A 15,843-nucleotide genomic window follows, 5' to 3' on the forward strand; every position below is an offset into this window, starting at 1 on the left:
ACTGCAGTAAAGGCACAAGCATTTCCAAGGGCTGAGGGTTGGCTTCTGTTTGTAGATATAACCCCTTCTGCCTTTTGTTGTTGTAAAAAATTGAGCCACATCACTTTGTTTAGTTCTGAGCAGCTTCTCTTTTCCATTTAATACAAAATGTGCAGGCTGGGCACACAGCAAGCCTCAGGCTTGGGCACACCCTTAGCTGTACCTGAGCACATCAGGTACGAGTGTGGCAGATTGGTATTCAGAGCAGCAGTTGTTGGGGAGTTAAGCAGAAGGTGAGGTATTCCTTCCCTTCAAGGCCACACTTCCAGCGCTGTGTTGTTACTTTTTTTTTCTTGAGGGTCCAGCCATACTGCTGTGTGATCAAGACAAAAAATAAGGCTGGTAAATAGTATTCTTGTCCTTGGAAGATTGTTCTTTGAACTCTGGTATGCTTTGGTACTGTTTAGTCAGCTTAGACAGGGCAGACTCTGCAGTCTTCAGATCTAGAAGGAAATCCTGGAGACAAAAAGCCAACCTGCCTTGCAGAGCCTGGAAGCAGAGGACATACTTGACTGCTGGGCATCTCAATGTATCTCTTTCAAATGAGATGAGACATCAATTACTTTTTGAGATACACACAGCATTTTCCTGCCCTGTCAGCCTCTTTAGTGGTTTCCCTATGGGGGGTTCATTTGATTACATTATCATACAGCACCATAACTCCCTACTGATCTCAGATACTGAGCAGCATGCTCTGCCTGCAAGGTCAGATTCCCTACTCTCGTATGTAAGCAGGTATCTGTTCTCAAAGGAACGTGCACTTCCTGAAAAATATAGTATTCTTTGCTGTGTTTAGGTATAGATTTTTGAGGAAAAATTCCCTTTTTTTCTGTGATATGGGATGTTTTCTGATATGTAAGTAAGAAATGAGGAATTTGCATCTTAATTAAGGTACACTTCTCCACCATACCTGTTGCCTATAAAAATATACAATACATATTTCTCTAAAATACACTGAAAAAATCCCCCACCAAAACAAACCAAACAAGAAAATTAAAAGATCAATTTAATACCAACTTAACGTAGATTTACTATCCAGTTTAAACCTTATAACGCTGTTCTGGAGTCTTACCTACACATTTGTGAAATTATTCTTTTTTAAGAATAGACAGAAAATACTGAAATCCCTCCAGACAACTTGATCTTATCTTAAGTAAAAAGGAGGAGGATGCAGAGGGGGATCCTGGTGGCTATTCTGTGTGTTCCCATTCTCTATGTGCTGGAGGGGATGCAGCTCAGAGTCCTTTCACTGTCATGTTATGTTCTAAACTTGCAGTTAAGTATGTGATGAAATACCACAGTTTGAGAGGAAAGTTGCTTTCAGTTGTTCGTTTTTCTCTGTCTCTTCCCTTTGCTCTCTCCAGACAGTTCTCTTGGCTTCAGGGAGACACTCTTTCATGAATGTCCCTCGTTCCTTAAGAGAAGTGCTGCATGAAGACCAAAGGGACCCGCGGTGGGGCACAACCCTGAGGGGACCCCCTTTGCTCAAACTGTTTATGAAATTGTAAACCGGGCTGCAAGAGGGAGACGGTCTGGAGGCGGAGGGGAGGGGGAGCTCATTCCTCCTCCCTCTCTGTCTCAAAGCCTTTTGCTTTCCAAGCTCAAATGCAGCTGAAATCTGACGCCTGGACTGCACACACAGTGAGACGTGGGCATGCCCTTGCAGTGCACTGATTTCCTCTGCAGCTCGGAGAGCCAGAGCCGCGCTGAGGCTCAGGAGAGGAGTCACTCCATCAGGCAGTGAGTGCCACATCACTGTGCTGCCTGTGCAAGGGGCTCCAGCATGGTCCTGAGGCTCCTGCTTCTCCTTGGTGGGCTGCTTAGGGCCACCAAACCAGCACCCCGCTGTGAAACCGGCCAGGAGACCCTAGGTAAGGCTAACCACCCCAAAAGTCCTCTTTCTTCTTTTCGTCCTTCTCCTGGAGATAAGTAAAGAGTTCCAGCTTCAAGGAGAGGTAGACAGGAGCTGTCACTCTCCCCTAGAGATGAGGAGGATCAGCTCTTTGGAAATCTGCATACTGCTGGTGGTGAAACTGGGGCTGTGCTTGGGAAGCATGGATGGGAAGGTGGGAGGTGTGTGGCTGTGCAACAGAAAAACAAGGCTGTGATGTAAGGGACCATAAAGATTCCTCATCACTGTCTTTAAGGCTGTTACAGAGGTGTCTTTCTGTCAATCTGTGGAGTTGCCAGTTGTAAGGACCCCCCTCACTCTTATGGCGAATTTAGAAGGTTCACCTCATCTCTGGCCGTGCCTTCTAGGAATGTGGTAGTCAGATTGCAAGAAGGTGACCTTTTGACCTTCTGTATACTTTTCTGCTTAAGAAAAAAAGTTTTCCTTACATTTAGCTTTAGGTCATTTATTTCAAGTCCAAAGTATGAGATTTATTAGGATCTGACAGCTGTAGGGTGTGTTTTAGCTTGCTATAAGCAATATGGAATTTGTTTGGGTTGATAGGCTGGAAAAGCAGATTTATCCTCTACAATAAAGGTTAATCAGGAACATGCTGCTAAATTAATTAAAAGTTTTGATTCAGTAACAACTTGGCTAATAAAATATATTAACAGTGCCTTTTAAAAATACATTTTTTTTAATCAAGTGTGCTTAATTATGTGGGGACAGTGAAGACATGAATTTCAGTGTAGTGACAAGGTCTATTCCAGGAAAACTATTTTCAGAGACTCTAAACTTAAAATGAGTCAGAAAAATATTTATTTTATAGGATTACAGGAAGAGATAAGTTAACCTGAAACTGACCTTAATGCTACCCAAGGAAATTCAACTATATTTCAGTGCTTAAATATAAGCCATAGCCTGTCACTGGCATTGAACTGCTACACAGTACAGTCCATGTGCCATGTACTGCATATAATTTGAGAGTGCTGTTCCCATGAACATCAAAGTGAGGTCTACCACAGCCTAAAGGGATTTTATTTTTGGATAAAGCTGCACAAAGAGAAGAGTTGTGGACTATTTACAGCCAATTACAGGAAGAGTCTGTGTGGTTTGCAGCATAACCTTTCTCTGTGAGGTATGATTCTGCTCCAGTTCCAGCTGATCAGAGTCTTGCCATGGGATATTAATCCTAGCAACCACAAATGTATGGATCATTGAGGGGTGACTCTGAGAGTGTTTTGTGTGTGTTGGCAGCTGTGGTGCCTTTAGGGCAGGGCTTGCAAAAAGGCAGCTGAATATGCTGCTAGAGGGATGGCTAGAGGTAGGGAAAGGGAGCTGTCAATGGCACCACACTGTGTGCCACGTGCCACGTAGGGGACACACTGCACACTGGAGGGCTGTTGGGTCAGACAATAAAGCAGCAGCTTGGACATTGAGAGACCTGACAGGTTTCTCCAGGGTCTTTCTTTTCTAAAGGGGGGATAAGATCATGTCAGGCCACATGAAAAGAAAGGGGCCTGCAGTGATGCACATGTTCACAAATGGACCGTGCAGGAGTCTCCTCTCAGCATTCAGGGTACAGGCTGTATCTTCATCTGTAACAGTGGGATTTTCTCTCCTGTTTTGGGATCCATTGTGTAGGTCTTGCTGTATTCCAGTGGCCAGACCTGTAGTGCCCTGTAAGAGGAGACCAGCCTGAGGCTGCTCTTGCAGGAAAGAACAGCAGGAACCAGTACAACTGTCTGACTCCCAGCGAGGCTGGAGCTGCTTTCTGCAGGCTTCCTGGTGGTGTTTGTTCTGCAGTGACTCATTTTGCCTTTTTTTTTTTTTTCATAAGAAGCCAAAATGAAACATGATTTACAATACCAAGATCCTTTGAAAATGCTTTGTGCTTTTCTGTTAAGAAAAATAAGGAAATGATTATTGTCATCCAGCTCCAGAATATGTCACAGGCATCATACACTATGTGGTGAGCTTTTTGGGCAGCAGCTGGGAGCCATGGCACTGAGAGAGGGCAGATGCCTTCTCTTTAGCCGTGTCCTGTATCCCTGGGCAGTCAGGAAGCTCTGTCTCTCTCAGTGACAAGATGCTACGAGGTCTCATTGTCAGACCCTTATGAGTTTAACTGGCCTCTTAGCCTATAGTTTGGGTGAGAAAAGTACAGTTTAGCACGTTTCCTCTGAGAGATGCCCAAACTTTTTCAGAGGGAGCTAATAAAACAGGTTCCTCTTTACCCAAGTTGTGCATCTCTACTACTGACTGATGTAGTCCAGAGGTAATTAGTTAAATGAAGTGCTTTATAAATATTGACAACAAAACTAAAAATCCACAGAGGCAGACTGAAGTGATATGTCTTCAAATAGGTGACTTTCCTTGCAGCTGGGGACAACCCTACAATTGTGATGCCACCAGGGTCAGGCTAAGGCTGCATTATAGAATCATAGAATGGTTTGGGCTGGATGGGACCTTAAAGGTCATCTCGTTCCAGCCCCACTGCCTTGAACAGGGGCACCTTCCACTAGACCAGGTTGCTCCAGCCCCCATCCAGCCTGGCCTTGAACACTTCTAGAATGGGGCATAACAGCAAAAAAATCTTCATCAATAGTGATGCTAAAAGCAATGAAACCTTTCCTTTCCTGTTGCTTGTATTCAGGGAGCGCTTTTCTGGGGAACTCCGGGGCAGGGGTACCCGGGTGTTGCAGTGGGGTTGCAAACCCCCGGCCCTCACAGGCTGCGCGGGGAGGGCACGCCCCAGGCCCGCCCTGGCCCCGGGCGGCTCCGGCCGGGCCGGGCCGGGCAGGGCCGCGCCGCCGTCTGTGGTGCCACCGTGTGGCTCCTCGCTCGTCCGCACGGCTGCGGGGAGACACCGACCTGACCCGCCTCAGAGCCAGCGGGGCTGCCCGAGCCTTCTGCCTCCCGCCCGATCCCTGCCCCAGCGCCTGAAGGGCACAGCCTGACAGATGGCAGAGCCATGGGATTGCTGCGGCTGGAAACGACCGCTAAGCTCTTCGAGTTCAGCCATGAAGCCAGCACCGCCGGGTTCAGCAGCAAACCAGGGCCCTAGGCAGCACATCTACACATCTTTTAAATCCTTCCAGGGATGTTGACTCAACCAGTTCCCTGGGCAGCCTCTTCCAAAGACTGACAACCTTTCTGTGAAGAAATCTTCCCTAATATCCAACCTAAACCTCCCCTAGACCAACCTGAGGCTGTTTCCTCTAGTCCTTTTACTTGTTACCTGGGAGAAGGGCCCCCCACATCACTACAACCCCCCTTTAGGCAGTTGTAGAGAAGGAGAAGGTCCTCCTGAGCCTCCTATTCTCCAGGCAGGAGTCCTGAGGAGTGGAGCTGTTTAACCTGAAGCTGTGGAGGTAGGAGAGCAGCCAGAGTGCTGGTTGGCACACCTGTCACTTGTGGGTCACCTCCTCTTCCAAGCACCTTGTTGTTTTCATCATTTTGGCTTTCTCCTGAGACAGACATTGTCCCATCCTGATGATCTCTGACCTTAGCCAGTGGAGATGAGAGGGAGTGGGGAGGTACAAGGAAGAGAGATGAGGAGTGGGAAACCACCAGGGCAGGAGGCAGGGGACAATTACAGTATTTATTCTGGAGCCCAGAACAGATTTTGTGGGACTGGCTCCTCTCTGAGCTACAACATTGAGTAAGACTGACAGAAAAAGCATGTTCACACAGAGATGTTATACCTTTCCCCTCTTCTTTGCAGCTCCAAACTCCACAATGTGGCACAGTTTTTGCAAAGTAAAAGGCAAAAAAAGGGAAAAGTTATTTCCTCCTATGAGCTTCACACTGGCCCTGGCTCCATGGGACCTGAGCAAATTTGTTCACCTGCTGTGGATGTTTCTCATGCTGGTTTCCTGGTGGATGTTTCTCATGCTGGTTTCCTGGTGGATGTTTCTCATGCTGGTTTCCTGGTGAAACCTGTGCACACACAGAGGCAGAGCCTCTCTGCTGCTGCTGCTCCTGTGCTCCTGTGATTGCACTGGAGAAGACCTGGCTGGGGTCTTCTCCCTGCCCCAGTGGGGTGGTCCCTCATCCTGCTGTGGCTGGCACTGGTAGGTTCTGACATGGAGCATGGCCACAGGACTGTGCTGCCACGTGTGGGAAAGCCCAGGCTGCAGGAATCTCACTCGCTGGACTTGAGATGGATGTGTCCAAGTTGTGTCAAAACAAAAAAATGCACAACTAGCATCTACATCATGCTCACTCACAAGATGAGAAATTCCTGCTCTTTGTGAAGCCGGTTGTCATCACTGAATCATGTGAGCTCTGCTGAATTCCTGCCAGTGGCTCTAGGATTTCTACACAATTAATTATTTTAGCAACACTGGCCTTCAGCTCCTTTTAACATGGGAAATGGGATCAGAAACAGTCACTTATGAGGGGAAAGTTTATACTGAAAATAAAATACATAGGTATCTCCTTATACTGCTGAAATGATTTATACATGATTTTAATCTGAAGGCAAAGTTTTCTTCAGAATACTTGTACAGGCATTTAAAATGTGGGGGTGTGCAGACATAGTCAAAACTTGAACAAAATCCCACTGCTCTTAGTCACAGCTAGGCTTTTAGCAAGACTTAATAACACTAATGGTTGATCCCCTATAACATTTCTAGACACTACCTCTCCCTTCACAGAGTCACAGTGTTTGAGGATGCTGGCTGGCTGACAGCTACCATGGTCCCCTTTGGGCTGCTGATGCCATGTGAGAGCCAGCCCCTTCTGAAGTCTGGGCCAAATGCTGGATAAATGTCATGTGTAATTGCCTGATGCAGGGCTGAGCATGGAGGTACCATGCAGAAGTCACCTATCATGTTGTGAGCGTGGTGTTTGAGGCTGGTGGGCCGTGTCTTGGTCTCTTTGCTGGGCTTTTATGACCCAGGGTTTTTATGACTGCTGAATCTTGTTTGGACATCCTTCCAGTTGGATGCAGCTGTCACAAATCAGTGGAGTTTAGGACTTTGGGTTACTTTGTCCACTTCAGAAATAAAACTGAAATTTCAATCCCTTAATTTATACTCTTGTAACTAATCCCTTAATGTATACTCTTGTAACTCCAGTGATATAATTGACATCCAATTTTTAGGGTTATAATAGGATACATTTATCTAGGAGACAATATGAGATTAAGGCACAGATTTAAGTCAAGGTTGTTAAATTAACTGTCAATCTTTTATAACATAGAAGTACCATATTTGGTTAAAACTCTACTTACAGAAGAATCAGATGTGATGTTAATTATAATAGTCCTCATACTTCTAAACAAAAGAAAAGACAGAGTTGATCTAGGGGGATGGACACACTGTTTAAAGAGGATGGGATGATGTTTTGGCAGATGTTTTGGAAAAATTGTGGCAGAAAAGATAAAATCCTCAATTTTTCAGATACAATCTTCTGTCCCACGGCATTCAACAGACTTGGGCTCGCTTAAAGAAAAGCTTCTAACTGTGGTAGGTTGTTGGCCAAAGCACTTGGAGAGTACTACATCCTTAAACCATGGGAACTGAGCTGTAAAGAGTGCATGGTCACAAAGTAAAGCTATGGGGGCGTCACAGATCAGATTACCTGGTTAATAAGTGTATTCATCCTTCACCAGGCAATCTGGCAAAACAATTGATCCTTTAGATGATAATTGTAGAGATTTCCTGACCTATTCCACCTTCTTACTCCAGCTGTTTTTAATGCCATCATCCCTGAGATTTGAGCTTATTTCTTCTTCCTTCACTGACCAGACCCTGAGAGTGCTCCACATGTCTCCAGATCACCCTAGTGCACAGGAAATGCTTGTTCAGCAGCAGCCCTGTCACACATGAAGCTCACTAAGCCTTCAGCCAATCTGGCAACTCCTGGCCCACTTCGTTGTCATCATCTTTGTTGCATTTTGTTCTCCCAATGGATAATTTTTCCCTTGCAACTTGGAAAAGATCTCAACTGAGGCCAGAAAAAGGCATTTTGTAGGTTTTGTTTAGGGAATTATGTTTATATTCGGGATTTTCACCTCCTGAAGGACTCCTTGGAGCAGCACTTACCAGCCAGAGACACAGCTGGGGTGACACCAGAGTCACCAGAGGCACCAAGGCAGTGATGGAGACAGACAGACAGATAGAAATATTCTTCATCAGTTCTTTTAGGCACCACCTACAACTGCAGACATGTTTAAGTTGCATATGAACAACTAGGAACAAGGGAGGATTACTGGTGCCCACCAAAGCTGTCTTTGTGCCCTTGCCATGTGACAGGTCTTGGTGTGCATCTGTGTGGATGTTCTCAGCTCAGTCAGAGAGAAAGAGAAAGGTTTTCTAACCAGGCAAGAGCCTGGGAAACAGTTGGGAAAGAATGTAAATAATTCTCTAATCTATCTTGTTATTCACATTGTTTATAGATATGCTCTGCCACTGTGCGTCATTCACTGTACACCAATGGTGTGACATGTTTTACTCTAAGACCAATGAAATTAGTCTTCTCGATGTCCTCTATATATAGAGCGGTATATTTGAAATAAATCAGAGCTCATTTTCTTTGCCTTCTGATCTGGAGTTCTCTGTTCCCGTTCTGCTCGACAGCGACACATCTGCACAGATTTTGAACTGTGGTCTGCAGGTTGTGACCTTACATCACCCATGGAAAAGCTTCAGCACCTTCTCATTGGCTCCAGGGCAGTCCTGAGAGAGAAACAATCCCAAAAGAGCTGATTGCAGTGTCATTGCTGTGGGAACTCCTTCAGTAATTCAATAAAAATGGATGTTTAACCGAATGCCAGGCAGCAGATGGATTAGAAAGAAGGGTGATTGGCAACGAACACTGGCTTGTGTCTTCCTGCTGTGATCTTGCTCTGCAAAATAAAGGCAGAGGAGGCATTAATCTCTTTCAGGTGCTTTCAGGCTTCTTCAAGTGAGGGAGCAGGGTTAAAGGAGGGCTGCAGGGCACTGCTTTCTGCCTGCTTCAAACACATCCCTCCCCAGGCAGTTACTGCAGTTGCTGGAGGGTTAATAACATCTATTCAGTCCTCTTCTCACAAAACATTTGATGTATCCAGAAAATGGAGTTAACTACGTGGCTGCTTTTTGCAAGCATTCCTCTCTCCTCCAATTTTCCTGGAATTTCTTCTCTGTGGCTGGGAATCTTCTCCACTTCTGTCCCTGTATATATGCCCTGGGTGTGTGGCTGCCTTCTCTTCTGGGCTTTCTAGTCAGCCGTTCTCCCCCTGCCCGAGCTGCTCAGCTCTCTCATTACTCTGCCACTAGTCCCCTTACATCTCCACTCCTCCCACAGCCTCCTCCTGATGGTTCTGATCCATCTTAGTGTTATATAATGGATCTTGTCCTGCCCTTGTGCTTTTGCTGTAGCTAGGAGCTGCTCTGAAAGGTTGTGCTTTGCCACTCGAAAGTGCTTTTCCAGTGTTTGTACCTTGCTACTGATACTAAGTTTTGTCTCTTTAGTGACAATATCACTGAAAGACTGACTTGATGAACCATGAGAAACAGCCAGGAGAGTAATAGTAATGTGATAAGGAACTAAAATGCATTGTTTGGAAAAGTGGAGGCTTTGCTTATAAACAGACTAAGATGGATACATATGTTCTTCTAGTTTAAGAAAGTTTTGTAAGAAGCCCAGAAAGCTGGGAGGGAGTATGCTGGTCTTTATAGTATAAATTATCTGATCTATTTTGATCTGTACTGACCAGCACATCCCCTATCAATCTGCCTCACTGAATGACTTAGATATTTCAGATTTAAAACTTGCCCTTGGGCTTATTCCAGATCATCAATCGCATGAATCAGCTGTTGGCTTTGCTCTTGAAAAGGCAACTGGCCAGCCCATGGTACTAGAAGTAGCTGTTGAGCTCTGTTGTCTGGGTTAGGGTTAATCACAGCAGCTTGCTTCCTTTGGTGCTGAATCATCAAGGGGAAAAAATGTAAGCTTGGCAGTAAAATATGTATGTGCTGCATTGTAGATTTTCAATCTTGCCTTTGCAAATTAAAACCAGAAGCGTATTTTATAGAGAGAGCTCAGAAAGCTTGAAATGGCTTTTCTCCTCTTCAATAAGTTATTTATCCATAATCTTGAATAGAAGCTGTGCTACTGAAAGGACTTTTGTAGCTCTGGTGGAATAGTTAGAGTACAAAACTAAACATAAAAAATGGAAAAGGCTGTTCTGGGTCAGGAAGAAAAAGATCCCTCTGTACCAACCTGTCGATGGATGGGACTTTGAGAGGAGGTGACGCTGTCTTCCTTTGAGCCCAGGGAAGCCTTTACGCCAAAAAAATTGAAAAATTTTAGATTCTTTTAAGCACAGAAGAAGCAGCAATTGAAGCCTGCCAAGTGAATTGGGAGACCTGAGAAACTCTTTGTATATCAGCCCCTGTAATTTCTCTTATGAAAACGAGGAAGGGAGTGTCTGAACTCTTCTGGCATTGCCAGAGCTTAGAGAAACAAGCTGTCATGAGCATGAATGGGGATTTTCTGGTGATTTCTATGTGCAGAGACCCAGGCCTGTGGGTGCAAGGTTGCAGGAGCAGACCGTACAGCTGCAGCCTGGGAGTTGGCCTTAGAGAGCTTCCTGCTGCTGGCTCTCCAGGCAGGCAGGCAGGCCCAGCTACGTGTATCCACACTTATTTATGTAAGCACACATCCTGCAGAATTATCCTTGGCCCCTGCAGAGCTGCACTCTCCAAAACATATGGAAGCATTGGTGTTAGGAAACATTGGGAAAGTCAAAACACCACATCAGCACACATACACATTTAAGGCTGGCTATAAAGCAAGGTTTGGTACAAACCAGACCGACCTTTTCTCTCTTGACTTTATGTATACTCCCAATAACCTGAAATCTCAAGCTGTTTCAGTCCTGGGTGTTTGCAAGACAGAGCTGTGGCTGATACATGGGTCATACAGCAGTTTACATGATGGGGAGAGGTGGCCAGAAGTTGTTGCATGGATATCTCTAGTAAGGAGAGACAGAGAGAAAATGCCACGGTATGCTGCAATAGTGTGAGACTTAAATCTAATTTCAGCTTAGATCTAGATTTAGGTTTAGATCCAGGTTTAGGACCCAGCAGCACGGAGCTGCTTTTGCTAATCAGTGAGTGAGTTGTGGTAACTTTGAGTTTGTAAGGGGCATCCTGGATCACAAGTAGTGGAAAAGCTTTACCCACTGAGCAGGGGTGTTGCAGAATTACCTCTGCTTATTACATATTGAGATGAATAATTTCAGTTGCAATGGAAAATATTTATATGGATTTGGTACCACATCTAAAAAATAGATTTATCCTCTTCACTCAGCATCTTTGTTAATGAGCACTGGGCATGTTGATTAATAGATTTCCTCTCCCTATAAAGATATGGTAAAAATATCAAAGTGTGGATGACATGCACAGTCTGAAACTAGACCTGTCTTTCCCTCTCCTGTGCTAACATCTCCTTGTGCTCACAAAAGTAGCCAGTCCTCAGGTGAACCCCAGGACAGCGTATCAGTGAAATTTCACATCTCTTCCATCAGCTATCCATTGCTTCCTGATGCCTCTCCTTCTGGCCAGCTGGGCAGAAAGAGGCACCTGCTAAAGGCAGCAAGTCTGCTGCTGCTCAGGGAGCTGGAGCAGGGAGAGGCAGCACCACATCCAGACCCCACCTCCTGCATTTTCTCTTTGGTTGCCTCTGCTTGTTCCAGCACGTTGCCAGAATGCCTTTTTGCTCCAGCTGAATTAGCAGAATTCTGAGATGCCATTGAGAACAGGCCTGTGCCACATCTCAAACTGACTGATGGCCAATAGCACTCATCCACAGAAAAAGTGTCTGGGGAGACTGTGTGTGCCTCAGTTTCATTATCTGATCATTGCATGTCAGAGACAAAAAGGACATTTGTAGCTTCGTCCTGGAGCCAGCAGAGGGGGAAATGCCTCTTTGAGGAAATGTGAGCAGTTGTAGAAAGGCCATCCATACTTGCCAAATACCCCACAAAGAACTGTGTCCAGCACATGCAACCCTCTAATCCAAAATAATAGCTACAATACATTAATTTTCTGCTCAGGAGAGGGAAAAAAAAAGGTGTCAAATATTTCTCATCTGCCTCTCAAGGTAACAAAGGGGATTCATTGCTAATGACCCTGGTGATAAACAGAGGTAGAGTCATTCTCCTCATTGGTACATGGCTAAACTCAAGGCAGTCCTCTCCACACAACATTTTCCCCTCTGTAAGGAATATTTGGCTGACTCCAGACTTATGTCCAAGGTCTCTCAAATGTGGGTGTGATGATGTTAGTATATAAGACTATCCAGATTCAAGGGGTAGTAACATCCAATTTTATCAGCAGGATTAATTGCTGGAACTCTTACTAAAAAGAGATAATTTCTTTCTCTCTCCCAGCTGGCATTGTACAAAATGCTATTGCTTGATTATCCCCAGATGTAGCACTGCATGCAATATTTGGCTGAGATGAAGCTTTTTTAGAAATGCTTTGACCTTAATAACTAACTCACAGAGGGGATTGTGCCTAGCTAGGGGAAACACTGAAATCCTATAACGGATTCATCACTGTTGATGAACCAGGTATTATTTAATGCAATTATCATAATGTACTGAGCAGGGAAAGGAGTTTGTATGGATATGATTTTTTCTAGCTTGCTGCTTAACAACTTGTTGGTGTTGGGGGTGGGCTGCTTCTGCTAGTTCTGATGCCTCATTTATTTTATGAGGTAATGTGGCTCAATTACAATCCATAATATAAAACCAGACTGATTTCAAATTAAATGTCTCCCTCCAAGATAAAATCCCAGGGTTAATTTTGTTCTCATTACAATGACTTTATTTTGGCTAAAGAATTATCAACTCATTAGCAACACATATGCAGATGATTATGCTTAAAGGAATATGCCAGGAGTAGAAGTTTAAACTCTTTAGCAGGAAAAAAGGATAACATAATGAATTTGGTCTTGTGAGGATAAATGCTCAATTTACTGAGCAAGAAGCTGGGATCCCTGTCCCCCCAATGAGAACAAGAAGAAATAGCAACAGAAGAGATCCCTAGTACACCACAAGAAAGGTGAACCTGGTGGTGTTCAGGCTTGCACAGAGTGATTTAGCTCCTATGAGGCACTGGTGAAACCAACTCCAGTACCTTGGCAGAAAAATGTTTCTTTAGTTGCCAGTATTGGAGAAGGACAGTGTAGAATTATTGGCTACAGGAGCAAAAGAAGCATTTCCTGGGTCATCAAACCATGTTCCTTCAAAATCAAGAGAGCATCATTTATTTGACCTAGTAAACAGAAAGCAGAGATCTGTTGGCTCATTGCAAATGCAGTGTGAAGGAATGCACCAGGGAATGCAGAGAGCTACTTAAGCTAAAGGACAATGCTGGCACAACAACAATGGATATAAACTGGCCACGAATACTTTAAAACAGGAAATTAAAAGGCAATTTCTAGCCATTAGGAGAGTGATCTTTTGGAAAAGTTTTCCTGTGAGAGTAGTTGGGGAGGGAAATAATTAGCTTTAAGATATTATTAATAGTATGATAAAGCACAACTGCTAGAGATACAATGAAGTCGGATGAGGAAGCAGTAAAGCCCCCTCATATCTACCAAATTGCTTTACAGGAAGGGTAGCCACAGCATTATATAGGACAAAAAGATCTTTTAGAGAAGATTGATAAAACACTTTAATATGTACAGAAGGACTCATATGGACTTTTAGACTAACCAGATTAAATAATATCTAGCTTTTGATTAGTGAAATTTCCTAGGCACCTAACTGTGTGTGGATGAGAGGGAATGGGGTTTCTCAACTCAGCCTATTCTGTGATTCTGTAATATGTGCCTGCTGGGAATATGTGCTTCTTCCTGGTATGGCTGGTATGGCTCAGTCTGAGCTGCAGCACATACCAGATCAGACAATTCCTAACAAAAAGGAGGAACCCTGGATACCCACCCTGTAATGATTTTTCTCTTTATTTACAGGCCAATGCCAAACTGTACAGAAAGGTACGAAGTGTCTTTCCTTGCTGTTCTTGGAGAACCTCAAAACCATAAGTATTCCTTCATTATTTCCAGACAAGTATACTCATGTTGGTGCTGCAGTGGGTTTTCTTACAAGAGAAATGTGCTCTTTCACACGGTGCAGTATTTTGCTGCTGTGACAACAGTATTTGTTGCCAGCCAGAATCATTACCAAGAGAAGGACACTCAAATGTAGATCCATTACTATAACAGCCAGTAATTTTTTGAAGAGATGTATTTCTATTACTCTTTTTCACTTCTAAGTGGGCTGAAGGTGTTACCAACACTTATTTTTCCTAAGAACGCCTAACCTGATTTATTAAAATGTATTGGGTTTATGAGAATATACAAGTAATTATAATATGGGTCTGCTTGCCTGTGAGTTAAGCACCAGAAAGACTTTTCATCTCTTTGGGCAATTTCAGTCAAACTTCATGGAGGGTTTGTAGTTTCACAGATTTTAAACTCTACAAATTTTGTGGGGCCAAGCAGAGAAAACACATAACTTAGTGGTACATTCCCCACTAAAGAAGAAAACCTATCTCACACCTACTCAGGGAATCCATATGACAATTCAAGGATAGGGGAGAGACTGATATCACAAATACACTTCTATTCAGGAGTTTTTATCACCAGCTTTTATCCCATGTTTCTCTTAGTAATTCTCTGGTCAAAATGCTAAACTCAAATTATATCTCCAGAACCAAGCATGCTTCTCATCATCTTACTAGAAGTGGTTTTAAACATGCAATTCAGTTTGCAAACTGTTCCCAAACTACCCGAAAACTAAAGAAATAAGTTCATTGGACATGGTATTTGTTATGTTCTCTTTGTCTATTCAGAGTGTCAGTGAAGAAAGTTATTTTTTCCTATGTTCATCTCCTTTTCATAGCAAAATGCGTGGACATTGCCCTGAGTTCTTGTACTGATGTTGCCTATACACAAATGGTGTATCCTAACTTTCTGGATCAGAAGTCTCGAGAAGTGATTGAGTACAGCTCCGAGTACCTGCTCATCAGCGTGCTGCACAACTTGCTCCAGGGGGAATGCAACCCCGACCTGAGGCTCCTGGGCTGCTCAGTGCTGGCCCCGCAGTGTGAAAAGGACAAAGTCATAAAGCCCTGCAGGCACGTCTGTGAAAACCTCAAAAAGAATTGTCTCCCTGCCTTTGATGCAATAGACATGGCCTGGCCCTACTTCTTAGACTGTGACCGCTTCTTCGCTGGGGAGGAAGAGGGGTGTTTCGACCCGCTGGCAAAGCTGAGAGGTGAGGGAGGGAGGCAGGAAGGGGGGAAAGGAGGGAGGGAGGGAGGGAGGCAGGCAGGAAGGCAGGCAGGCAGGAAGGAAGGCAGGCAGGAAGGAAGGCAGGAAGGAAGGAAGGAAGGAAGGAAGGAAGGTAGGTCACTCTACTGGCAAACCTTGTCTGCATGGGGAGGGTCTCATCTCACTCAGCTTGATTTATCCATGGCACAAAACCTCTTCATTTGTCAACTCAGCATGTTGTCTTTGTAGAGACCTGTAATGTGTCGTTAATTTTGTTCAACCTGTTTTAAAGACTTAATTAAACTGTGCTCAAGATCTATTTCTCCCCCTCATTTAAAAAGAGCATCAAGACAGGCAGCTCAGAGCAAGATACCTGGATGCATTTAGATAAGCCCTGTCCTGTGTGATAGCTGTCTATATATTTGAAATATTTTATTTTTTTAGTGCACTTATAAATCTTTCACTGCCTGTCAAGCTTAAGAGCTCATTAAAATATTGTCATTAATGATTGTCACAGATTTTTGTTTGGATGAAGATCCAGATAGCTGAAGACAGATCATAATAAAAAATGATTCACCAAATTTAAAGGGAAAAATCTGTACAATTTGTTACTGAAATGAGCTAGCATGTCAAAG

At 44.1% G+C, this 15,843-nt stretch overlaps 1 protein-coding gene across 2 annotated transcripts in view; it reads left to right on the top strand.

Annotated features, from left to right (window-relative positions):
- Positions 1-1,265: 1,265 nt before the first annotated feature.
- The window catches only part of CPZ (carboxypeptidase Z), a 34,592-nt gene continuing 20,014 nt past the window's right edge, over positions 1,266-15,843 (top strand). The window contains exons 1-3 of one of the 2 annotated variants that reach the window (XM_053976376.1): positions 1,266-1,910; positions 13,907-13,930; positions 14,838-15,212. In XM_053976376.1, coding sequence (XP_053832351.1) covers positions 1,823-1,910; positions 13,907-13,930; positions 14,838-15,212 — 487 coding nt within the window. In that variant the 5' untranslated portion in view covers positions 1,266-1,822. Of the gene's footprint in view, positions 1,911-4,727; positions 5,305-13,906; positions 13,931-14,837; positions 15,213-15,843 lie in introns of those variants that run through there. The other variant, XM_053976377.1, reaches the window with a different exon arrangement.

Source organism: Vidua macroura, chromosome 4 (assembly GCF_024509145.1).
Source record: "Vidua macroura isolate BioBank_ID:100142 chromosome 4, ASM2450914v1, whole genome shotgun sequence".
Classification (NCBI taxonomy): domain Eukaryota; kingdom Metazoa; phylum Chordata; class Aves; order Passeriformes; family Viduidae; genus Vidua; species Vidua macroura.